Raw genomic sequence first — 27,498 nt, 5'->3', positions numbered from 1 at the left:
CACAGCTCTTTGAATACCTACAGAGAGTTTTCAAGGGAAGTTATTGAGGTAAACACCCTGAATGAACTAGATTATCTGGTTCATTTCTCTTGGGTTTCAGGACAGGATATGGAACTAAATTTATCATTTTTATGGGTGATCTTAGTTAGAATTAGCATAGGAGAAATGATATTCAGTTGCTTCCAGTATCATTTTTCTAGCTGGCCTGTGAAGGTTGAGAGTGAAGGCATTGTATAAGTGATCCATCACTGGAAGGGATTTCAAGCTCTTAGGCAGTCTGTTGTAAGGGGCTGCAAGGCCCAACTATCCCACTTATATTTAGTATTTACATAAAGACATTGAGAACATTTATCCAATTGCACAAGATGAGATGTCATTATCTCATCTATCTACTGGGTCATACAGGAGATGTTAAAGTTCTTTTTCAATGTATGAATGAGAATAAACAGATTTAAACTGTTTAAATCTGGAGGCTGACCAGGGCTCTATTGGTCGCCTTGGATGGCTTCTCCTCCCCCCCCTTCTTCCCCCAGGTATGGGTGGGTGTTGGCCTTTGATGGCCACCCATCCTTGGACTTGGACTGGGTTCTTTGTCTGCTATCCCTACTTTCGCCCCAAGGAAGAGCTTGTGCCTGTGGAATTATCACCATTGTCTTTAATAACTTTACAAACTGCTGGCTTCTTGTGCGACCCCAAACTGGAGGAGAACTGGGCAAAACAGTGTGCAGGTGCTGAGGGGGCTGTTTGTCATCCACCAGATGAAAGGATGGACTATTGTGACTTTATTGTCGGTGTCATCTGGCCCAGTCACTGTGAGAGGGTGACTGGGATAATTATCCTCCGGACGTGGGGGGATGCCACTGGCCCCTTTCACTGCCGTGAGAGGGCAGTGAACCAGCTCCTGATATGAAGATCTACTTTGACCCAGTATTATTGGACGATCTGGTGAAGCCCTGACCAGTTGACTCTCCACCTCTGTTTTGTGTGATGTTTTTGGCTGCTGACCTGCTTGCGCTGCGAGACTCCCCCCTCTCGCAGGTTTGGCCCTCCTCACTATCGAGGGCCTACCTTGATGACGGATTTTGGAATCCCGAGAGGTGGCATGCGGCAAGGAGGGGGTTGTGGGGTTTTTTGGGGAAATTTTTAGATAAGGTTTTAAAGGTTTCTGGGAGGGGGGTGGGCTTGGTGGGTTTGGGGGAGAACATGTCGGGGAGGAGGCCAGAGCTGGCTGAAGAGCACGGCACAAGAGGTGTGGGAACCGGGGTCAAGGACGGGGTTAGAGCTTGTGTTGTGGATGGACATTACATCAGTACTGTGGGTGGGAGGGGCAGATATGGCGGGAGCAGGGGGGCCACATCAGGTTGTGGGGGCGCGCGCCCACTGGCTCCAAGCGGTGGCGCGCTCCGGCCTCCAATGCTCCTCTCGTTCCCCAGGTTGCACAGACCCTCAGGCCCTGGGCCTTCGGCTGATGCTGTGCAACGCCCAGTCCGTGGTAAATAAAGCCCCCCTCATTTGTGATCTTGTTCAGGAGGGGGGAGCGGACCTGGCGGGTATTACAAAGACCTGGTTGGGCCAGGAGGGGGGGTCCCCTTGTTGAGATGTGCCCACCCGGTTTCCGCGCATTCTATCAGCCGAGGACACAGAGGAGGGGCGGGGGGGGGTGGCGGTTGTCATTAGAGAAGGTCTTGGTCCGAGGGAGGCCACTGTTCCTCAGACGGCTGGATGTGAGTCCCTCCTTGTGAAGTGGGGTCATGGGGTGCAGATGGGCGTGCTGGTTACGTACCTGGCTCCCTGCCACGTGACGGCAGCCCTGCCCGAGCTGCTCAATGTTATAGCCGCGGTGGCGGTTGACCCCCCTAGGCCCATGGTCATGGGGAATTTTAACCTGCCATCCATCGGTGAGGCGTCTGAGGTGGCTCGGGAGTTCATGGCTTCCATGACGGCCATGGACCTGACCCAGTTAGTTCATGGCCTACTCACACAGGGGGAAACACGCTAGACCTGTTTTTTGTCTCTGGTCAGTGGTTGAGTGATCTTGAGATAGGGGATATAGTGATCGAGCCCTTGTCATGGTCAGATCACTCCCTCCTTCGCTTTGACCTTCGAACCGCCGCACCCCGCCGCAGGGAGGCGGAACCATTGAGGTGGTACCGCCTCAGGCACCTGATGGATCCTGATAGGTTCCAGACGGAGTTTGGGCCATTTCCTGAGGCTCTGGCACACGGCTCGACTGAGGAGCTGGTGGCCGCCTGGGATAGGGCGGCTGCTGGAGCTTTGAATCGGGTCGTGCCTTTGCGGCCTCTGACCCGGCGTCGATCTCGCCTGGCTCCTTGGTTCACCGAGGAGCTGAGGGAGACGAAGCGCCGGAAAAGACGCCTGGAGAGTGGTTGGAGGGCCAGCCATTCTGAATCTGACCGAACACTGGTAAGGTCTCATATTAAGACCTACCTGGTGGCGATAAAAGCGGCGAAGTATAACTATTTTGCCACTCTTATTGCATCATCAGATAATCGCCCGGCCGCCCTGTTTAGGGTGACCCGCTCCCTGCTCCACCAGGAAGCGCGGGAGGACCCCTTGGAGGGTAGAGCTGAGGATTTTGTACAGTATCTGTATGACAAAATCGCTCAGATTCGGGAACACCTGGACTCTGACTGGGTAGATTCAGGGGGGAGGACAGAGGCAAGTCTTGTGAGTATTATCTGGGAAGAGTTTGATTCTGTGATGCCCGAAGATGTGGACAGGATACTGGGCAGACTGAGCGCAGCCACATGTTTACTGTACCCGTGTCCCTCCTGGTTGGTGCTGGCCTCTCGGGAGGTTACACGAGGCTGGCTCCAGGGGATTATAAATGCTTCTTTGAGTGAGGGTGTCTTCCCTGCTGCCTTGAAAGAGGCGGTGGTGAGGCCTCTCCTCAAGAAGCCTTCCCTGGACCCGGCAGTGTTGGCAAATTATCGTCCAGTCTCCAACCTTCGCTTCATTGCGAAGGTTGTTGAGAGTGTGGTAGCGCGACAGCTCCCCCAGTACCTGGATGAATCGTCGTATCTGGATCCGTTCCAGTCGGGCTTCAGGCCTGGGTACAGCACGGAAACGGCATTGGTCGCGTTGGTTGATGATCTCTGGAGGGCTCGGGACAGGGGTTGTTCCTCTGTCCTGGTCCTATTAGACCTCTCAGCGGCTTTTGATACCATCAACCATGGTATCATGCTGCACCGGCTAGAGGAGTTAGGGGTGGGGGGCACCATCCTACGGTGGCTCTGCTCCTTTCTCTCTGACCGGTCGCAGTCCGGGTTGACGGGGACAGAGGTCGACTCCGAGGCCCCTTGTATGTGGGGTGCCACAAGGGTCGGTCCTCTCGCCCCTTCTGTTCAACATTTATGTGAAGCCGCTGGGTGAGATCATCCATGGTTTCGGGGTGAAGTACCATCAGTACGCTGACGACACTCAGCTGTATATCTCCACCCCGGACCACCCCAATGATGCCCTTGAAGTGATGTCCCGGTGCCTGGAGGCTGTGCGGATCTGGATGGGGAGAAACAGACTCAGGCTCAACCCATCCAAGACCAAGTGGCTGTGGTTTCCGACATCCCGATATAGTCAGTTGGTGCCATCACTGACTATTGGGGGTGAGTCATTGGCCCCCACGGAGAGGGTTCGCAACTTGAGTGTCCTCCTGGACTCACGGCTGTCTTTAGAAGAGCACATGACGGCCGTGGCCAGGGGGACTTTTTATCAGGTCCACCTGATTCGCCAGTTGCGTCCCTTTCTGGATCGGGACTCGTTAAATACGGTCACCCATGCTCTCGTTACTTCCCGCCTGGACTACTGCAATGCTCTCTACATGGGGCTCCCCTTGAGCACCCGGAGGCTCCAGCTGGTCCAGAATGCAGCTGCGCGGGTGGTTATGGGAGCGACGTGGCGCTCCCATGTGACCCCCCCTCCTGCGCAAGCTGCACTGGCTCCCGGTGGTCGTCCGGGTGCGCTTCAAGGTTTTGGTTACCACCTTTAGAGTGCTCCATGGCATCGGACTGGGGTATTTACGAGACCGCCTTCTGCTACCAATAGCCTCTCACCGACCAGTACGCTCCCATAGAGAGGGGCTCCTCAGGGTGCCGTCGGCCAAACAGTGTCGACTGGCGGCCCCCAGGAGGAGAGCCTTCTCTGTGGGGGCACCTACCATCTGGAACGAGCTCCCCCCAGAGATACGGAGGATCCCGGACCTGTGCACGTTTCGTCGTGCTCTCAAAACTTTTTTATTTCAGCAGGCTGGCCTGGCCTAACTCTCCTCTTTTAAATTTTTAATTCGTGATTTTATAAATTGGGTGTTTTAATCTGTGTTTTCGGCCAAAATATTTAATAATTTTAAGGGATTTTTAATATTTGTATTATCTGTATTTTATCTTGGCTGTTCACCGCCCTGAGTCCTTCGGGAGTAGGGCGGTATAGAAATTTGATTAATAATAATAATAATAATAAACTGAATCCCGCATGGCAAGTGTGTCTGTGGGTTGAGAAATTAGCTAATTTTAATAGAATTCTGCCTTTAATCCTAGATTGCTCACTCTGCGAAGCAAGTGTACAATCTGAAGTCCTATCGTTATTACAGCTCCTGCTGCTGGAAAAGCAGAGTAAAGGCCATAGTCAGGAGACCGTTAGCACAGTTCAGTCTTATGTAGGCTAGTCCTTTACCAACAGGTTTTGTTAACTATTAGTCATGTTTTTGTTACTTTATACTTGGATTTTTTAATTAATTGTACATTGGCTTACCTTTGAAGACTATTTGGAAGCTATAGATGCTCCAGAATGCAGTAGATCAGATCAGTTTATTCAGTTATCTACTACAAAAGCTGCATTGGTTGTCAGCATATTGGTATAATTCAAGTTAATTGTCATTATTTTTAAAGTATTTATGGCTCAGGCCCCTTCAATGAATTTGAAAGAGGACATTTGCTGCAGGTCCCAATCCCTAGGCAGTATCTGTAGTAGGATTTCTGAAGGCAAGCCTTCTCTGTGGCAGTTCCTTCCCTTTGGAATAATGTGCCCAGGGAGGGTGTGAGTAGTGATATCCCTGATACTGTTTTGAGATGTGAAAAGACATTGGATTGTGTGGAAGGATAAATTGTTCCTGGAGAAATGGTGTTGCGTGTATGATTATAAAACTGTGATTATGTACTGTGGTTTATGCTTTTTTGTGTGATATTGACATTACTCAATTGTTCTAAGTCAAAGACCTATAATGATTTTGCCAGTGGATAGTATTTGAACAAAAAGCTGAAGCTAGAAAGATCAGTATTTTAAGTATTTTTTTTGTTTTATAGGATCACCAATGGAGACATTTCCTATATGGTTTGATTGATCAAACTTGCTTGTCCTTTCAGATTAATTGTACTAATTAGCCAATTCTGACTGCTCACTGGTTTTCCTACTTCATTTTATTTCAGTGATGCTTTCGACTATCAATATGGAGTGGTTGTCATCCGTCTGAGGGAAGGTTTGGACATATCTCATCTTCAGGGACAAGGTAATCCTTAATATGACTTGGGATTTTCATAGTATTAGAATTATATCCTTCCTTTACAACAGCAGCGACCACTCTTCTGATATTCTCTGTATTGTAATAGGCTTCCTAGATATTATTGTAATGTCTGCATCAGACACTTGAAAACCTGAGGGGAAAAACAAACCCAGCTCCTTAGAACATTCTGTTAGTAGCATTCTATTTAATCTTGTTCTCTGCCCTCTATGGGCAGTTGAGTTGACTTCAATTCTATTTCATTCTCAAACGTTGTATCACAATCTCTGATGGTGGCTTCTTGGGAGTTTTGCCTTTTCTTTTAGCTAAAAACGATAAGGATAAGAAACATTTTTTAAAAAATCTTTCTTTCCATAATCACACAATTTTGGCACTAGTGAGTTCATTACTTAATAGCCTGGAGCTACTATTTCTTGCGCTGCATCTTCTTCAACTATTTATTTCTATTGATTTCATTTCTGCCATCCATCATTGCTAGTGGCTCCAAGTGAAAACTTGGCTCCAATAATTAAGATCATGAAATTACTGCTAAACACTTTCTGCCCAATTATCTCTCAGGTTGAAAATAAAATGCCTCTGTCACAGTAGCCCCAGGTCTAAGCATGGAGATTATTGCATCAAATATTTCATCAGACTTTGTTTACACAATATTATGAAATGATTTGCATCAAGATATGCATCACTTTTTCTGTTTTAGAATTGGGAGCAATAGCAGCTGGAACATAACAATGTACGTGTTGTGGCCTCAAAATATGCACCACTCCTGCTTCTAGGAATATGTTGTTTCCCCTATGCAGTTTTTCATCTTTCCTTCACTAGACTTCCTAAAGTACAAGTTTGTTTGTTTGTTTGTTTGCTTGTTCGTTAAATTTATTTGCTACCTAGTGAGGCTTGCTATAGGTAGTTTACAACAATAAAAACAAACAAATGAAAAAAGTACTATTATTTTGGTACATAATAGTACCAAAATAATGAAATAATAGAACAATGAAAAAAACAATGAGATTATAGCAATATGAGAATAAAGGATGGGTTGGTAGGAAAGCAGGGAGTGAGGGTGGAAATGGGGTTTGCTATCAATCTAGTAGCTACCTCCAGTGTGGATATAATATACTGTATATAATATTATTGATTACATGATCAGTCAGCTTAATCTAGTCAGAATTACTGGTAGCAGTTATTTCAATCTTTGGTTCAGAGCCAGTGGACTATGTCATGTAATGCTTTCCATCATTAAAACCTTACTTGCCCCAGATTACTAGTTGGATTCTGCTAATAAGCACACCTCTGGGATATTCAGAAGCATAGACACCTATGGCCATTTTGATCTTAGCAATGTTTCTAAAAGAAGTTAGAGATGCTTGACAAAAGCCTTCACCAGTTTCACTACTATAAACCAATATAGTATTTAAGGAAATGTGACTGCCAGTTCATAAGAACTGCTCAGTTTGGGGTGCCCCTTAGTTTGTCCATATTACATTGCACTAGCTCCCAGTCCTTTTCCATGTGTAACTCAAAGTCCTGGTTATCACCTTTAAAGCACTACATGGCACAGGACCAAGTTATTTCCAAAACTGAATCTCCCCAGTGGTATCTGCCTATTTCACCAGATGCAGATCCCTCCTCTTAAACATGGTCTCCCAGCAAATCCTAGAAACTGTGCCTTTTCTACTGTGGCACCACCTTTCTCCCAATGATCCAGCATACCCCAATTCTCTTAGCAGAAGCCCTTAAAAAACTAGTTGTTCCCTCAAGCGTTGGATAAGGTAAGGCTGGAACACATGTTAATGGTTTGAAGAGCACTGTTTATAGTGATCAAAGTTATTTTTTTGGAACAGTAGCTTTATTGCTTTTGGTTTTTATTGTTTTGTGAGCCACCCAGGGCTGTGACACATAAGATGGGCAGCCATGCCAGTCCTTTGAATTATATAAATAAAATAAAAGACATAAACAAGTTATAAAGTCAGCAAACCATACCAAACTTTGTCCACTGCATGTAAAATCTCCTGAATGGCTATCCATAAAATTTAGATTTTACTCTGCAGTAACAGCACTACACTATTATAATAGGTATCTGAATAAGCAGTAAGGTGGACCCGATTTTCAATACTTCAGAATACATTTCTAATAATAGTGCACCTCTCTAGTTTTGATAAGAAATTCCATCAACTGAACCCAAGCTCCTTCATATGAATTGATGTTTCACTTAACTATACTTCGGATATTTTCTGTTTTTTGAGAATCCCAGCCATCAACTTACCATATTTTTCAGACTATAAGACGCTCTGAACTATAAAATGCAACTAGCTTTTGGGAAGGAAAACAACAAAAAAGAAATCTGCCTCTGTCTCCCAGCAATTTGCCTCCTTGCAGCAAACAGCCTGGTCGGCTTCAGCACAGCCTGATTTAGCACGAGCAGCTGATTGGCAGTTGGATCTGCCTCCCAGAATTCCGCTTATCAGCTGTTCCAGGCTGCAGGGATTCCCACTGCCCATCACCACTGCCACCTATCGCCGCCTCCACGCGTCTCATTTTTGGCCCGTTCCAGGTGGCAGGGATAGGCGATCCCCGCTGCCTGGAACGGGCCGAAAATGGGACATGCGGAGGCCAAAAATGGGTGTGCGGATGCGGAAGCGATGGCGACCTCCGCAGCCTGGAACAGCTGCTAGGAGGTATTTTGGGAGGCAGATCCAACTGCCAATCAGCTGCTCGTGCTAAATCAGGCTGTGCTGAAGCTGACCTGGCTGTTTGCTTTTTGCTGCAAGGAGGCAAATTGCTGGGAGGCAGAGGCCTGACGGGTGGTCGGGGCTTTAACATTCGCTCTATAAGAAGCACAGACATTTCCACCCACTTTTTTTGGGGGGGGGGGGAAGTACGTCTTATACACAGAAAAATACGGCAATTGTCTCAGCGGTAAAAACTTAAAAGGCCAACTTTTTCCGCAAAGTAGGCCATAATAGATCATTCAGGGACGTGGATCTGCACAACTGCAATGGGCCATACTTTGAATATGCTTTTCCTTCTGTGTTGTTACAAACATCTTCAATATGTTCTTAGATCCCTTGGCCCTTTGTATCCTGGTCACTCTGTCACAGATGAGGCAACTGTGATTCTCAATCCTTTTGTTATTTCTAAAGTACTCATTGTGCTTTCCAGCTAGAGATAGTCTTCTGATACAGAGAAAGGCTAATTGCATCATTTGGATCAGCATTTTCTTTGTCTGATAACCTGGTTCTTTTCCAGCAAATGTTTTTAGTAGATTTAGGAAATTTCCTAGAAACCGTATATAAACCTTCACTTGAAAAAACTATGATTATTAATTGAATTCCTTGTTTAAGTGGAATTATATACATGCTTGATAACTATTACTGAGAAGTTTTTCAGTTTTTAATTTAAAGTTCTATACTTTCTTTCATTAAAGTATATTTACTGCTCTTTCTAGTGTACCAGTCTCGGATTGCAATTCAGTCTCTTTCTCCTCAGATTTTTTTTTTTAATTTGAATTATATGCCGCCCTTCTCCGGAGACTCAGGGTGGCTTACAGTGCGTTAAGCAATAGCCTTCATACTTTTGTATATTTTATACAAAGTCAGCTTATTGCCCCCACAAACTGGGTCCTCAGTTTACCTACCTTAGAAAGGATGGAAGGCTGAGTCAACCTTGAGCCTGGCAAGATTCGAACTTACTTTAATTGCAGACAGCTGGTGTTAAATTACAGTGCCTTGTCCGCAGAGCTATCCAGGCTCCTAATTTGAAGTTAGATTAGGAGCCTGGATAGCTCCTAATCTTAGAAGATCTGAAGTCTTTAAGGATTTTTTAAAATTGTACTTCATTTTTACATTTCTTATAGGTAGTCCTTGTTTAGCCACTACAGTTGAGACCAGCAACTTAATTGTTATGTGAAGTGGTCATTAAATGAAACACAACTGTGCTTAAGTTCTTATTTTCACTTTCCTTTGCTTTACAAACCTATAAAGGTTGTAAGCACAAGGATTGGTTGCATATTTTATTTTCATCACCCTCATAATTCTGGTTGCTAAATGAGGCAGTTGCTAAATGAGAACTACCTTATATTTCAGATTGATTACTATGATGCACTTGTGGCAAACACCAGAAGCATGGATAGTTGTCCCAGAGTTATAAGCAGAGCTTTAGTGCTGACTATCCTTCCTTTATCTGTTCAGAAGACTCACATTCCATTTTATCTAAAGTAGTTTACAACTTCTAGTTGCTAGATACTAGTTAATTGTCTTATCCCAGGGGTGAAATGTAAAATTTGTTACTACTGGTTCTGTGGGCATGGCTTGGTGGGGGAAGTAATGTGACTGGGTGGGCGTGGCCAACTTTTTTTAAAAAAAAAACTTTTCAAAACATTTTTTCTACAACCCCTTTGGCCGAAGAGGTTGCAGAAAAAAATGCTTTGAAAAGCTTCTGACGATCCCAGCTGAGCCGCGCGATCATCAGAGGCTTTTTTTTTCTTTTAAAAGCATTTTTTCGTCAGAAGAGGTGTAGAAAAAATGCTTTTAGAAGTAAAAAAAAAAAGCGTCTGATGATCGTGTAGCTCAGCTGGGCATGGTGGGGGGGTGCAGGGATTTTTGCTACTGGTTCTCCGAACCACCCGCCGCCATCGCTACCATATCGAGCGATCTGGTCCGAACCGGGAGCATTTCAGCCCTGTCTTATCCGCATTGGACTTCTGTAGGCCAGGGTTCTCCAATCCCTGGTCTGGGGACTACAGCCTGCTAGGAATGGGCCGTGCAAGTGAGCGAAGCTTCATCTGCACATGTGCAGGATCTAGGTAGCGTACAAAATCACGCCCAAACCACAGTCCCTGGTGGCCAAAAGGTTAGGCCACCATTTTTTGGTAGGTCCCAAATCTTCTCTTTATTACGCAGATTCTGGCCCAAAGATTGGCCAGTCTAACACTTTCCCAGAGAAATCATAGGCTAAGTAGAACTGTTTTACCAACTGGTAGCTAGATCACTTCCAACAGGCGCTAAATAATATTTCTATAACGGCTAACATAATATAGATTGTCTTTGATCATGGGAAACCATTACTGAAACCCTAATACAGTTATCTACAAAGTGCTCAGTATTGACCTCCAAGGGTCAATAAGATTATCCAATATTTAAAGTACTATTATTCAAAGTAGTGTTTATTATATTATTTTCATATAATAAATGTTTTGGGATCAATGAACAACCTGAACCTTGACGAAGAAGTTGATGAGGTGAAGAATTGGGGACACCTTATCTAATGCTGTGACATTATAACCATTTTTATATGCTTATATGCTCATAAATTGATGTTTCTGAAACCTTTGGAAAAATTCTTTTACATCCATTCTTTTCTAGCCAGGATCATTGCCAGAGATAAACTTACTAAATAACTATGTATTTAATATATAGAAACCATGAAGAATGATGACAGATTATTTTCCTGTGATTGTAGCTCTTCGGTTACAACACATTGACACAACCAATCTACATTCTCTTGTGCAAATAGCAGTAGCACTTAGACTTACATACCACTTCACAGTGCTTTACCGCCATCTCTAAATAGTTTGCAGAGTCAGCATATTGCCCCCAACAATCTGCGTCCTCATTTTACCGATCTCGGGGGAAAATGGAAGGTTGAGTCGATCCACTTAGAATACTGCATTCTAACCGCTGTGCCAGCATGACTCTTGCCAACCTTGGCAATTATTACTGTGCATTCTGAATATGAACATTGAAAATTTTTAGTTATAGAGATTCTAGTGAAACACCTACGCAGAATCCCTAAGTGCAAAAGCTGAGATTCCTCCCGGAAAAATCATGGTTTCAAATAGCAACCTATCCTTGCATAAATATTGAGTCATATATATTTTAATGTTCACAGAAGAATTATTGTCATCCCAAGAGAAATCACCAGTAACCAAAGACATTATAGTAAATGTGGACTACAGCAAGAAGACTGATACGGTAACTTCTAAGCCTGTTACTGAAAAAGGACCTATTCATAAAGGTAACTATGTATTTAGTATATGTATACTTCTTTTTTTTCTAGAAACTCAAGGTAGCGTGTATAGTTCTTTTCACAGAGGTGTATGTGTGCACACAGACATACATACACATAATAATTATTATTATACCAACCCTACAATTTAGATTTGACTCCAAATAGTAACTGATCACAATGTCATAGTGCTGTGGGTATTTAAACCTAAGACTCCTTGTTATATAATGGAATAATTGTGCAGATCTTTTATTGGCCATATATCTGAGGAAGGGAATATGTTAATTCAAGTCTTTTCCTTCTTATTACATTTTGTTTCATATTACAAAGTTTGAAGCTTTTGAGAGTTTCAGAACCAGCAGTGTTCAGTTTAATTGGTACAGTGTGTTACTGAAGGTTATTCATTACAAATTAAATTAATAAATAAAGCTTTTGGTACATTGAGGTACTGCACCAAAGGGGTTGCTGATACGATTATGGCAAGCGTGTTGACTATAATGTGGATTAAACTGATAAATATATACTGGCTCTGCCAAGTCTAAAATATGTGCTTGTAGTCACTTGTGTAGACTAAGTCTATTTTACATATTTGCCCAGTTGTACAGCTTGTCTTGAGTTAAATGTGAGACTGATCATCGTTTTTACTCATCCTCTTTACATCTTAAGCTAATGTAGAATTTTAAATTGTATCAATATTTCTTCCCTGAATAAAAATACTTTTGTGTGTACGTTATGTTGTATGCATGTGTGTGTTTTATGTCTAGTGCAAAGAGAGGGATATAGTGGACATTTATTTCAGCTACTAACGTGTTGCTTTTTTAGAAAAGTTGTGAATATGCTAATTAATAACATGATGGCATGTATTAATTCATATTCGATTTTTACCATTGAATGGTAAAGTGGTCCATTATCATTAATATTGCAAATAACCTTTTTTCATTTTTTGTTTACTTTGAAAACTTGTCCAGAAGAAGAAGATGATGTCAAGACTCCAACACAGCCACTTTTGAAAAAAGGCAGGCCATTTTCCATTTTTTTTTTTTTTTTTTGTTAAATCCATTTTCCTTTTCTGTCAGTGTCCATTTATTATTTCTTTCATATCTTATTTTGTATATTGTTTATCACAAGTAGAAGTTAATAATTCAGACTTCCTGGGAACTTGGGCAAATGTTTTGGCTAGGACAGTTAGCATTATTTTTTTTGAATTTCAGTAACTTGTTTACCTAAATCACTTTTTATTGCTGTGCTAAAAATGTAAGGATTATATTACAGTGTATGTATTTCATTGTTCCAAATAGCTGATAAAAGTGATGCTAATTATTTCAAGCCATGACCAATATCTAGATCAGTGTTTCTCAACATTTTGTAGCTTTAAATTCTGTGGATTTCAATTGGCTGCTTGGGGAATTCTGTGAAGTCCACACAGCTTAAAGCTGCCAACAACAGAGAAATACAGATCTAGATAGCGGAGTAAAAAGTGATTGACCATTCATTTACACTCCCACTCCTCTCGGCAGTGCACTGCATATTGGGAGCTTCAAAGGCATGCAATGTGATGATACTGAAAAAAATCAAGTGTGATATTAGGTCCATATATTTTAGAACATATCTTCTTTATCTCTTATTTTTTTCTATTCCTTGTAAACCAGCTTCTGCATTTGAATGGAGATGGGTGATCGGATATTTTGGACTTCATTTTCTTCCAAATGTCACTTCTCAATTTTACAGATCCTAAGGGCCCGTCTGTTCCTCTGAACTTGGCCGATCAAAAGCTGCTTGACGCAAGTTCCCAATTTCAGAAAAAACAAGGCAAAAATTACATTGATGTTTGGTGGCTCTTTGATGACGGGGGTAAGACTTTTTTTAAAAAAAATGACAAGAAAATTAGAAATGTTATCTGGTATTTCTTTTCCAAACTAATATTGGGGTTTTTTCTTCACTCTAGGCTTAACACTTTTGATTCCATATCTTCTGACAACCAAGAAAAAATGGAAAGACTGCAAAATCAGGGTATTCATTGGTGGAAAAATAAATAGAATCGACCATGACAGAAGAGCGTGAGTTTAATGAATTTAAACAAAGTTCCTTTGGCTAAGATTTTTTCTACTTTAACCAAATCAATTAATCAACCCCAATCAGTGCATTGATATATATTATTCTTTACATCAAAATTCATAAATTGCTTTAGAATAATGATAGTGCCACAATGGGTAAAAAGTTTATATATGACTCCTATGATCCTTTTCTAAGCACTTCAGCATTTATAAGGAATTGCTTATGAAATTAAAAGTGGGATGAAAAATTAAATGTATCTACTTTTACTTAATCATTAGATTTACAATATACTAAAAAAAATCTCATACAAAGTATTTTACCCTACACATTTCATAGAATGTAAAAGTTGGAAGAAATAATTTAGTCTAATGTCTGCACAGTGCAGAAATCTTCTACAGATAGTTCTTGACACATGATTGGTTGCTTAGCAACTCTTCGAAATTACAGTGGACCTCCCCAGAGCAACTTACAACCCAGATTCAAAGTTTTGATGGCTCATCCCAGTCACATGATCACATATTGGGCCCTTGGCAACCATGTTGCATTTATGGCTGTTTACACTGTCCTATGTGACCTTGATTAATGATGGGTGGCATTTACTTCCAGTTTACAGCAAAAAAAATGCTCATTGTGAACAGTGGATTTGCTGAAAGACCGTGTTCGCTTAATACCATAATGTTTGCTTTACAAACTCTGCATTTAATGACCACAAAAAAGGTCATACAATTGAACAAGGATCACATGATGACTCACTTAACATCCAGCACAACCTTAATTTTGAGCTCAATTATAGTCATAAATTGAGGACTGCCTATATTAACAATATACCTAACAGAGGCCCATCCAGTTTCTATTCAAATGTCTCCTCTGAAAGAGGATCCCCAACTTTCAAGGCACTATACATTTCATTGTTGAATGTTCAACATCAAGATTTTCTTCCTGATGTCTACCTATGCCTTGTCATTTAAAGCCATTGCTGCTGCTTCTGTCTTCTGAAACAATTTCATTGTTCAGCTCTGTTTCCTACACAATAACCTTTCAGAGACTTCTAAACAACCATTAGAGTTCCCCATCGTCTGCTCTTCAGGCTAGCCGTACCCAGTGCCTCTTAGGCTTTCTCATAAATTTTTTATTGTGGCTGCTGTCCTCTGGAACCATTCCAGCTTATCAATATCCTTAAATTATGGAGCTCAGAATTGGATGCAGTATTCTAAATTTCCACGTTTAATTATGGTCTCTTTCTTTAACTTTCAGGATGGCAACATTGCTTAGCAAATTTCGGATAGACTTTTCAGATATCATGGTCCTTGGTGATATCAATACAAAACCAAAGAAAGAAAAGTAAGTTGCATACTAATTTCCAATATCAATTTCTATGTAATTTAAATGAGATGCTACATTAATATTTAGACTCTAATGTAAAATGGTTATACAATGAGGTTTCATTTTTAAAAATCATTTAAAATAATTAGTAAGAAAAGCATAGATATTGGGTAAGAAATGGCTTTTACAGAACATGGACTGAATTGCTATTAAAAACAGAATCATTAAGTGCTATATGAATGTCATGCTACTATTTAAATAGTTTCCTTGTGATAATTTATTTTAATTATAGTTTTAACTTCAATATCTCAATAAGGAAAATAATGTCTTAGTATGATTTCTTAATTACCAAATAACTCTGAAAACAGATAGGTCTTGCTTAACAGCTGTAACTGTTAACGCTTCTTTGAGTGAGGGGGTCCTGCCGGCCGCTTTGAAAGAAGCGGTTGTGAGGCCCCTCCTCAAGAAGCCCTCTCTGGATCCGGCTGTTTTGGCTAACTATCGTCCAGTCTCCAACCTTCGCTTCGTTGCGAAGGTTGTTGAGAGTGTGGTAGCGCAACAGCTTCCCCGGTACCTGGATGAAACTGTCTATCTAGACCCGCTCCAGTCCGGCTTCCGGCCTGGGCACAGCACGGAAACGGCATTGGTCGCGTTGGTGGATGATCTCTGGAGGGCTCGGGATAGGGGTTGCTCCTCTATCCTGGTCCTGTTAGACCTCTCAGCGGCTTTTGATACCATCGACCATGGTATCATGTTGCACCGGTTGGCGGGGTTGGGGGTGGGGGGCACCGTTCTGCGGTGGTTCTCCTCCTACCTCTCTGACCGGTCGCAATCTGTGTTGACGGGGGGGGCAGCGGTCGACCCCGAGGCACCTTGCTTGTGGGGTGCCACAAGGGTCGGTCCTCTCGCCCCTTCTGTTCAACATTTATGTAAAGCCGCTGGGTGAGATCATCCGTGGCTTCGGGGTGGAGTTCCATCAGTACGCTGATGACACCCAGCTGTACATCTCCACCCCAGGCCACCCCAACGATGCCCTTGAAGTGATGTCCCAGTGCCTGGAGGCCGTGCGGGCCTGGATGGGGAGAAACAGGCTCCGACTCAACCCCTCCAAGACCGAGTGGCTGTGGCTTCCAGCGTCCCGATATAGCCAGCTGACGCCATCGCTGGCTATTGGGGGCGAATCACTCGCCCCCACGGAGAGGGCTCGCAACTTGGTCGTCCTCCTGGACGCACGGCTGTCTCTAGAAGACCATTTGACGGCCGTGGCCAGGGGGGCTTTTTATCAGGTTCGCCTGATACGCCAGTTGCACCCCTTTCTAGATCGGGACTCTCTACGCACAGTCACTCAGGCACTAGTCACTTCCCGCCTGGACTACTGCAACGCTCTCTACATGGGGCTCCCCCTGGGGTGCACCCGGAGGCTCCAGCTGGTCCAGAACGCGGCCGCGCGGGGGATTATGGGGGCGACGAGGCGCTCCCATGTGACACCTCTCCTGCGCGAGCTGCACTGGCTCCCGGTGGTCTTCCGGGTGCGCTTCAAGGTGTTGGTGACCACCTTTAAAGCGCTCCATGGCTTAGGGCCGGGGTACTTACGAGACCGCCTACTGCCACCAATAGCCTCCCACCGGCCACTACGCTCGGACAGAGTGGGCCTCCTCAGGGTGCCGTCTGCCAGACAATGTCGGCTGGCGACCCCCAGGGGGAGAGCCTTCTCTGTGACGGCGCCCACCCTCTGGAATAACCTTCCCCCAGAGTTACGTATAATAACAGACCTCCGGATTTTTCGTCGGGCCCTGAAAACCTATTTATTTCAACTAGCTGGGCTGGCTTGAGCTAAATTTTAAATTGATTTTAAATTGGGTTGTTTTAATTTACGGCCAGAATATTTAATTATTTTAATACTGTTTTTTAAATTTTGTATGCTTTGTTTTTACTTAGGCTGTGCACCGCCCTGAGTCCTATTTGGAGAAGGGCGGTATAGAAATTTAAACAAATAAATAAAATAAATAAAACTGGGACCAGCAATTTCATCACTAGGTGACAGTCATTAACTGAAATATAACACGAGCATGCCAAATTTACAATGTCAGATGCATTGCAGTAGTAAGCAAATCACAATTGTTAAGGCAATGTCACATGACCACAATTTATAACCCACCACTGAGTTTTCATGTCAGAAGCTGATTCTGAAGGTTGCAAATGTTAACCACATGTCTGTAGGATGCTGCAACCATTGCAGTTCAGGTTGCAAAATGCCTGAACTGAGATCGTGTAACCATGTGGATGCTGCCACTGTCATTATTTCAAGGACTAATTGTAAATTTATTTTTTCAGCACTCTCATAAATCCAAGCACATGCTGAAGGGGCAGTTGGTAAACAAGGACTATCTGCAATAATAAGCCCCTGCCCTCTAAAGTCTTAACTGGTGAATCTTGTCTAGATATAAAAAGGCAGGATTAAAATTTCAGTTAATGAAAATTCCAACTTTACAGTGTATAATGAACAGGCCCTACACTACCTGGGAAGACTTAATGTTTTTAAATAGAGGTAAATTGCAAAACAAATTTGTGGCATCCTTAGTCCTCTCTCAACTTGGTTGTCTGCTCAGGGGCTGCACTGAAGATATTACCTAGTTAAGGTAACAAAACATCCAAGCTCAGAGAGGTTCAAGGAATCCATTGCTTAAGCCCAAGCTACATTTATTCTCTTCTATTGGGGAAAAAAAATGCCAGGAACCAGGACACCTCTGTGCAGAGATATAGTAGCTATTCAATTCCAGTTATTAGGCCTGCAGTTTTTAATAGCATTATATGATATGTGACATGCTAGTCACATGCCTTACTGTGGATATAGTGGTTAAAACCGAGAATTGATACATTCCAACTCTGTGATCAAATAACTTTCAGCATTGCAGCCTTTGAAGAAATGATTGAACCATTCAGACTTCATGAAGATGATAAAGAACAAGATGTTGCAGACAAAATGAAAGAAGATGAACCTTGGAGAATCACAGATAACGAAATTGAGCTGTATAAAACCAAGGTATCTAGCATTCTTTCCCACATGTACAAATTTTTGAACTTTACATCAGTATTCCAAATTAATTTTTAAATGGTTATTTGCCTTTCAGAGATCAGTAATGTTTTCATTTTTCTTACAGAGTCACCGTCAGATTAGATTAAATGAATTATTGAAAGAACATTCAAGCACAGCTAATCTAATTGTTATGTAAGTACTCATTTCTGTAATTCTTGACATCCTTTCCGGTAAATATTTGAAATAACAAATCACTCAAAAGTGTTACACATATAGTCTTTGTTTAATGTCCATTCATTCAGTGAGTATTCAGAGTTGCAACAATGGTGGAAAAAAATGGACTTGTGACTGATCCTTGAACTTATAATCATTGTAGTACCTTCATGGTCACATGGTAATTTGAGCCAATTCCCATTTACAACCACTCCCCCAGCTGACCTTTGTTGTGTTTGCCTGCCTCACCCTCTCCGCTGAGTTTACCATCCTGGCCATGCGGAGAGGCACCATAACTCCGGAGCTTCTTGTGCTGTAGCACTCTTGTGCACCCTCTCTCACCCTTTCCAGGCCTCACTGGCGATCTGTTCCCTCAATCCATGGTCATGCTACACTTTGTTGCCCATTCACATACCCTCCCCCAATCCCACTGCACTCACCTCACCAGCCACTTGCACATCCCACCTACACCAGTTCCAATCTAATCTTCATCACTTCTTTAGAGGCTTTCTGAGATGACCCAGGCTGCATCCGGGACAAACATCATAATTAGCTCTTTGGTAAGACAACCTCATCCTTGTAGAATAATGCCAATTATATGGTTGTTGCGCTAGTTGCCAATAGGCTTCTGGGACCAATTCATTTCCATTAAAGCCAATGTTGCAACAGGATACGTGATCAGAGATTTTCCTAGCTTGAATCTGTCTATCTTAGAGATGCCTGCTGTAAGTTCCCCCCCTTCTCATGAAGTTCCTATGGAACAGACTTCCTGTGGGAACTTTCATTTTTATACCAGCCCTGTTGTCCTTGTTTTTGCGTTCTTTTTTTTAAAAAAAAAAAGAACATAATTTTTGGGATTTGAGGAGATCTATAAATATAGCTAATAAGCATTAAATAATTAAAATAACCTTGGGTCAATGTAAGCTTAATTGCATAAGAATTTAGTGATAATGGAAAGAATACAGTATGGTGGTTTGCAATAAATTAATCATTTAATTGGGTGAATCCTGCTTGAATATAGGTCTTGCTACTAAAGAACTTGGGGGTGATTGGTAGAAATAGCAAATCAAATAAAAATTTAAAAACTGCTTTCAGCAGAATTGTGAATTGTTTATCAATACTACTCAATGAACAACATTGAGTAAAACCATTTCATGTCAAAAAATATTTTGGATGCCAGATCAGTTTAAATTAGATTACATAATACAGTTCTAATCCTGTCCATCTGTGAATAATTTTTCCTCCTCTGTTTTTTAATAGGAGTTTACCAGTTGCACGAAAAAGTGCAGTATCGAGTGCATTGTACATGGCCTGGATAGAAGCTCTTTCAAAAGACCTTCCACCCATTCTCCTTGTCCGTGGAAATCATCAAAGTGTTCTTACTTTCTATTCATAAACTCTCTTGTGCAAGATGCAACGGGGAAGAAATGGTACTTCAGTGCCTAGAGGAAAGGGACTGGAACATTCTATTAAAATATTAACCTCACACAGAGGCAGAAAGTGATAACTTTCTCACTATTCCCCTGACTCAAAAGCACATAAGGAAAGTCACTATACTCCTAAAATTGTGGAAGTTCCATTTTTTTCTAATTCTTCTGTAATTTAATCTTGCTAAATGGGGGAGGATTCCTTAGTAAAGAATAAATAAACAAGTTTTTCTTTGCTACTTGAAAGGCAGCAATAAAGTGTTTATTTTTGATCAATGAAAGGGTTATAGATTTATAAAAACCTTTTAGCCTTGAGGTGCCTTCTGAAGTTAACCAAATTTCATCCATATATCGTTTTGTAAATTTATAAAGTCAGTCTGCCATTGGTTAAAACTTTAGATCAGACTTCCTCTAGTTTCTAGACTCTTCCATCTTACAATAATAAAGATGCTGCATTCTGTTCTTCCATGAAGGTATTAGTTTGGACTGTTGTATGTTTCTTATTGTTTGGAACAGGGGGGTTGTGTGTCTTGGTCTGTGTATGTGTCTGTTTAAGAGACTGGTTAGACCTAAGAGGTAAGTGGGATGACTTGGCTATGATAATAAAGTCAAATTCAACAGTTAGCATTGAGGACTTTGTAATGTTCAATTTTTACTACTGAAAGATGTACTTAATTGGGAACTATTGATGTTCTCCAATTCCATCCCGTCCTATGTTTTCCTTGGGCTCCTATGACAGAAGATTAACCGGCCAGATTTTATTGTGCAGCTCCATTGTCAAAGGGTGCTTTTGTCACAGGATGCCATCGGTGTTGGGACTGATACTGTGTGTGCCCTTTTGGGGAGACCATATGGATAAAGAATAGTTCTGTGGGACCATGTTTTGTCCAGGGCATCCAAAGGCAGTTTATTTAAAATCTGCTAAAACTCTTGCTAAACACTCAGGTTTGGTTCTCTTGAGCTTTTTAATTTGATAAGAAGATGGTGTATTCCAGAACTGCCCATTTGTGGATGTTTGTGGATGGGTATATATTTCAATTGCTTTATATTTTTTTATTCTATGAACTGCTTCCTGAAGAAACTCTTGAGGCTTTATCCAATAATTATAACAACACTTATACCTGTTACCTGTAAGTTGCCTAAAAATATGTTTCAACTATTGGCTTTAATACAGAGCGCCATATTAGATCAAAGATCTATAATTTCAGAGTTTGTAAGTGAACACATAGCATATAAAAAAACAGCTTTCCTGCTAAATGAAATCAAAATCTGTGAATGAATAATTGTTTTGGAAGATCTGGTTAATAGGACAATAGGATTCTTGCATATTGTAATAACCTTCAGTAACATACTGCTCTAATGCTGATTTTTTTTTTTTCAAGAAGTGCAATACATGTTGGCTGCCACATAGAGTAATTTGTTGCCTGGATATATTTTTCAAAGGAAATTGGAAGTTTATAATAGTTTATCATTCATTTTTTTAAAAAAAATCACATTGCAAATAGAGTATTGATTACTACCAGATTGATTGATTGTTGCTGTGATGAGAGAAGATGTAAAATTACTCAGTGAGGCTGAATTTCCTTTCCCCTGTTTTGTTAAGTGCAGACTTAGAATAGGATAGAAAACTGTGTCACCATCCAGAAGAAATGCACTTGGACACTTAGCAGTTTGGCCCATTTAGGGCAGCCATTATTTGTGATGTGCAAAAGAAAGGAATTGCATTTCTGTCTGTGTGTGGTGGCTGAAATAATTATTTTAACATTTGGATCTATTGATGGGTACCAAATATAGTCTGTGACTTAAAAGTTCTTTATCCAATTAAAATTTCCAATATTAGAAATGCAAAATGCCAAATCCTGATTATAACATTATTAAAGCTCTCCAGATAATATATACTATTAACTTGTTAGCAAATTTAGCCATTCCAGTTTCTATTTACTATAATTTTAAATTTCTTTTGGACACTTTTTACGTTTCAATCAATAACTTGAAATAGTTTTCCATTGACACTCAGCAATATCATTTTTATAAATTTATTTTGTGAAATTTGGAAGTGTTTAGAAAATAGTTGAAGAAATTGATTATTTATTATTTTCATTATGTTTGTCTTTCCTTTTTACACAATTATTTTATATGCTATTTTGTTTATTTAAAAATGAACTACGGTCTTAATTTAAAGCTTGAGCTTTGGTTGGTACTATCCACAGTCCAAAAATGTTATGTCATATTTTGATAATGTATTGCAACTGTTACCTACAGTTATGACTTTTCTAATGTTTTAACAACATGGAGTATTGCAGCTACTCTACTATACTGAAGAAAGATCACTGCAATAAATGGAAGTGAATTAAATACTTTTTGTCTAAATCATTTCATTTTTATTTACAGTGTTTCCCCCTGCAACCCCCCCCATACCCACCTCTGTGCGGTTCTGACCATTTTCCTTCCATGTCATCTGTTTTGGCTATTGCAGGTTTAATATTTCAAGCACCATTGACACTCTTTCTGTCGTCTCCAGATAAGATAACCTTGATCTGTCATAGTTCATCCACTTCCTTCTCCAGCGGAATCTGCCTAAACAGCTACCTGCTTTTAACTGTCTGCAGGAAGGCCAAATATGAATTACTTGGCAGGATCAGCCTAGCCCAGCAGTCTTGCTTGTCAGAGATAAGAAAAAATGCAGAGTCTTTCCCTATTTATCTGTGAATGAACTCATTCTTAAGTTTGATACTTGTACATTTAAGTTCAGAAACATCTACTGCCATCCAAAGATTGTGCCATTCTTCCCAGTCACCCATCCATCCTGGCCACAGATGGTGTCTTTCTCTCTCTCTTCCAGGCTGTGTCCTGCCAAACTTCATTTATCTCAGAAGCCTTATAGCTGTAATGTTTCCAGAAAGATTTCCTTGGCTTGGCATTTGCTCTATGTAGCGCTTATCCTTAAGAAAAGAGCCTGAAGGAGCCAAGTTATTTACAAGATTGGGGGGAAAAAACCCAACCCAGATTGATTTTGGCTTGGTTGAATAATGCTAGATTTATCAAAATGTGGCAATTTCACTAATTGGGAATTGTTTTCAAATGATCCTGGAGGAACTCATGAACAAGTGGAATTGAAAAGGCTATCTGACTTGGTTCGTAAATGTACATAAAAATAGTTTTATATTGCCTCTAGTGAAGAAATAATTCATGCATATAATTTCTCATTGATAGACCTGTCCATGATTTTATCTAAACATTCCAGTCATTGTGGCAATTTCATAAACCAAATAGAATATAATGTTTCGTATTTCAGTGTATATATGGAATATTCCTTTTTTCACGGCTATTCTGCATTAGATGAAGAGGACTGATCCATAAAAATATTTGTATTGGTATTAACTGCCACAGAATTCTTCATTGTTCCTGCATAGATCTTTCCAAATCTTATCCCACTCAGTACCTTAAGTATGAAGAATCAAGTGCCCTCGGTATTTGCTGTCTGCATTTGAACCTCGCCCCAAGGAACTCCATTCCGGCTGTCCCTGCTTCAGCATGTCATCTGCGGTGGCAGCTCAGTTGCAAAAAAGGCTATTCTCATCTGCTGCATTTTCAATACAGGCAAACGTAGCCATGGTTTTACAACATCTAGAAATTGTTGGAGGCACTTTTTCAGGGGGGGGGGCGTAATTTTAACGATACATGGGTTGTGCCATCTGTGCTGTTTCCCAACATTATGGATGAGTGCCAATAGTTAAAGAATTCAAAATGGGAATAAAACGCACTTGAGACTTCTAGAGCCATCACAATTGCTTTATTTACAAGCCTATAAAGAAGCACATTTCCAGTCCCAGGAAAATATTTTTCCAGTCATTGCTGTACTTGCGTCCTTCAATTTTATTTAATTGCATTTTAAAATCCTCTTTCCTGACCTCATTTGGCGCTCTGCTGCTCTTCCATTGGAGGGCCACAGTCCCTTGAGATAGAGCCGGTCAGCACTCCTGGCTTGTCTTTGGTACAGTGTGTGTTGCATTGCAACCACCTCCTTCATCAGCTTCATGCTCAGTTTCACTGAGCTGGAACTGGTGGTTAATTATGCAGTTCCTATAAAAGTTTAATGCTTTTTAAAAATTCAGCTGATCTATAATCATGTTTTATTGTATTATTGCAATACGTCTTGTGAAAATCAAACTTTGATTACTTTACATTCATATTTTGTATTCATTTTTTTTCTTTGTGAGACTTAAATATAAAATTCTCTGTTCCTGTCTGCTTTTCTCCCATTAATTCTCGTCATCTTCAGCTGATGTAGTTTAGTTCTACAAAAACTCAGTTCTATTCATTAAGATGCAAAAGAATTCTGCATTTAGTTTTAACCCACGAGTTCAGCAAAATATTCCAGTGATTCACAAATCTATGCAGAATTATAAATAAATGCCTTTTCAGCTCTAGTCTGGTTAGTGTATGGTTTAACACAGGGGTGTCAAACTCATGACGACTCGTAACTTATCACAACTTTTTTCCCCTTTGCTAAAATGGGGGGTGGGCATGGCCAGTGCGTGACACATCTAGGCTGCGGGCCGTGAGTTTGACATCCCTGGTTTAACAGGTTTCGGGATAGATATGTTTCCGGTCATGAGCTCTGAATCTAAAATTGCAAATCCTCCTCCTATTCAAATACTAAGCTGGGCCATAGGGAAAAACTAAGCTGCTATTTATTTTATTCTTTCACCTGCTTAGCAACGTTGGCTAACCACCTGCATCTTGTTGGAGGCTGAAGCTTTCTCTGTGGACTTGTGAGCATTCCTGAGGGGGAGAATCTTACTCAGAGCAACAATTAGGAAGCAGGTTTTTAACTGTAGCAGAACATGATTTATAAGGATAGGCAGCACCTAGCACTGAGCTAACTACATTCCATGCCCCACATGGCTGAGAAGAGGCAGGAGGAAATAACCTCACATTAGCCACCTCTTATAGCAGGCAGATAGCCAGTATAAGGTTAGCCCCACCTTAGGCATATAAGGCAGCTGGGTGACTGGGCCAGTCATTCTCTCTCAGCCCCACTCACCTCACCTCACAGGGTTATTGCTGTGGGGAAAATAGCAGGAATGTGTGTTGGATATGTTCACTACCTTAAGTTATTTATAAAAATAATAAAGGCAAGTTTTTTTAAAAAATTGAAATTTACTCTGATTTGCTATGTCTTGTGGCCCATAGATCATGAAGGGACTGAAGCATCATGGGATTTGAATCTTCAACTGGCATTTCATTTCCCTGACTTTGCCTGTGGCCCCAAATGACAGCATTCACAGCAATCTAGAGATAGAAGGTCATCTGCTGAGTAGCATGCCTTGAAATCACTGCAGGGCTGGTTTGTTCATCCAAAATGGGGAACACTAGAGCACGACAATTTTCCCTCAGGAGCGGGAAAGGTGTATGTGAGCGATGGCGTTACAGATTTGGCTGGATAACCACACTATGGATACCAGAGCGAATGAGTGGTAGACCTTGCTAGTCCTTCTCTAGTAGCTTGCCTTAGAATAAAGAAGAAGAGAAAGACAGTAGTAACGACTGAACTCCAATGTTCTGGTTCAAACCTAGACTTCCCTTTGGAGGACGCTCGGCTTATATTGGAGTGGAATGTAGGCTCAAAGTTAGCCTTCCATTGCATTTAAATTTCTTCCAGGAAAAAGGAGCAGGTATGAACTTGCCAATTTGGGGTTGTTGTTGGGTTGTTAGGTTTTTGTTTGTTTTTTAATATTCAATATTGTTTTATTGTCTTTTTTTTTGTGCAGAATTAGAGTGAAAATATTTCTGAAGAATGATAGGGAAAGTCCTTTTTATCTCTCCTCCAATTTGTTTTCCCTTCCAGCAAGGTTGCTAGAAGCATCTCTCAACGGGCCTCTCCACTCCTGTCTATGCAGGAATGGAGAGGCCAATTGAACTGAACCAGATAGTATGTCAAGTTTGAAATGAACCAGATAGTATGTCGAGCGGGAAACAAAAATTGAGAACACTGTTATATGGAAGTTGTCAAACGCCATCTTGTGGACAGAGAAAAATCCTACAAACTTTGCTTATTTCGATTTTAATATCAAACTATAGACACTGACCCCACTGTGTGGTTATCACATTTTGTACCCTCCATGCATTGAATAATATATATATCAATGCAATGAACCTCTGTTAGTTTAATACCTAGACTTTTGTATTATAGCCTGCATAAGGTTTTCAGCAAAGTCATCAAACTGAAATGATTCCTTTAGTGCCAGCACTACCTATACGGCCGGTACGCTCTCATAGAGAGGGGCTCGTCTGGGTGCCGTCGGCCAAACAATGTTGACTGGCGGCCCCTAGGGGCAGAGCTTCTCTGTGGGGGCACCTACTATCTGGAATGAGTTCCCCCCGGAGATACGGAGGATCCCGGATCTGCGCACCTTCCGCCGCGCTCTTAAAACCTTTTTATTCCACCAGGCGGGCCTGGCCTAATCTTTTCCCTCTTTTTAATTATGCAAATTTTAATCTGTTTTTTAAATGATTGGGGTTTTAATCTGTTTGGGCCAAATTGTTTAATTCGATTTTACTTTGTTTTTAAATTTTGTATCTATGTATTTTTACTGTTTGGCTGTTCACCGCCCTGAGTCCTTCAGGAGTAGGGCGGTATATAAATAAAATAAAATAAAATAAAATAAAATAAAATAAAATAAAATAAAATAAAATAAAATAAAATAATAAAATAAAATAAAATAAAATAAAATAAAATAAAATAAAATAAAATAAAATAAAATAAAATAAAATAAAATAAAATAAAATAAAATAAAATAAAATAAAATAAAATAAAATAAAATAAAATAAAATAAAATAAAATAAAATAAAATAAAATAATAAAATAAAATAATAAAATAAAATAAAATAAAATAAAATAAAATAAAATAAAATAAAATAAAATAATAAAATAAAATAAAATAAAATAAAATAAAATAAAATAAAATAAAATAATAAAATAAAATAAAATAAAATAAAATAAAATAAAATAAAATAAAATAAAATAAAATAAAATAAAATAATAAAATAAAATAAAATAAAATAAAATAAAATAAAATAAAATAAATAAATAAATAAATAAATAAATAAATAAATAAATAAATAAATAAATAAATAAATAAATAAATACCTATACAATATTCAGGAAAATCTTCGTTAATTCCAATTCTATAGAACAGGTAAGAATTACTTTTGTTGTGCTTTCAGAAAAACATACATTGAAATGCAGACATTTGAAGTGTGACAATTCCCCCATATCTCAGTTTCTAAGGCAACTTTTTTTGTTGTTCTAGAAGTCTTTCTGAACTCATATGCATGTTTAACCAACCAAGAGCTACAACTGAACTAAAATAATAAATGTATACAAATTCAGGCTAAAAAAGATCTGAGATCATATGAGGAGTTTCTGCCAATGTCTTTAGATTAAGCACAGGAGAGAAGGATCATTGAACTAATATTAATATTAAATATTTAATTCAAATAAAGCAACCATTCTCTCAGAACAGAACGTTCAAGATTATTTGTAGTGTAGATAACTTTGCACGGCTCATCCCACCTTCTCCAGCATTTGCTGAGAAAATGCTGGTGATTCTTTGCCCTTAAATTCCAAAGCCAGCATTTTTTTCAAACTCCTTGTGCTGTTTTCAAAAGCAAAGGAGGCACCCATTTAAATAAAGGTAGGGCCAAGTGCAGCCAACTATTTTAAATCTTTGAAGAAGAGAAGAATGAAGTAGAACCTGATTCTGTGCATTACCAGGTACAATTTGAAAACTGAACTGAATGTAAAGGATACACTTCCACCTAGGTTGGCCTACATTTCCCATAATTCTTAGCTACCATGATAATTTGCCAGGTTAGGTGGCAATAATGGGCTTGGAAGTGCTACAGAC

The 27,498-nt window shown here is 40.4% G+C and overlaps 1 protein-coding gene across 1 annotated transcript in view; it reads left to right on the top strand.

Moving 5' to 3' along the window:
• The window catches only part of SLC12A2 (solute carrier family 12 member 2), a 54,284-nt gene extending 32,344 nt beyond the window's left edge, over positions 1-21,940 (top strand). Inside the window, exons 20-28 of the mRNA XM_070938707.1 lie at positions 5,439-5,518; positions 11,414-11,539; positions 12,499-12,546; positions 13,259-13,381; positions 13,476-13,587; positions 14,840-14,926; positions 17,816-17,951; positions 18,070-18,137; positions 19,419-21,940. Coding sequence (XP_070794808.1) covers positions 5,439-5,518; positions 11,414-11,539; positions 12,499-12,546; positions 13,259-13,381; positions 13,476-13,587; positions 14,840-14,926; positions 17,816-17,951; positions 18,070-18,137; positions 19,419-19,554 — 916 coding nt within the window. The 3' untranslated portion in view covers positions 19,555-21,940. The remainder of the gene's footprint in view (positions 1-5,438; positions 5,519-11,413; positions 11,540-12,498; positions 12,547-13,258; positions 13,382-13,475; positions 13,588-14,839; positions 14,927-17,815; positions 17,952-18,069; positions 18,138-19,418) is intronic.
• Positions 21,941-27,498: the final 5,558 nt, after the last annotated feature.

This window comes from Pituophis catenifer, unplaced genomic scaffold (assembly GCF_029215685.1).
Source record: "Pituophis catenifer annectens isolate HBS135680 unplaced genomic scaffold, rPitCat1.0.hap2 SCAF_2, whole genome shotgun sequence".
NCBI lineage: Eukaryota > Metazoa > Chordata > Lepidosauria > Squamata > Colubridae > Pituophis > Pituophis catenifer.
The sequence above is the reverse complement of the archived record's forward strand: the minus strand, read 5'-3'. Positions and strand labels throughout refer to the sequence as shown.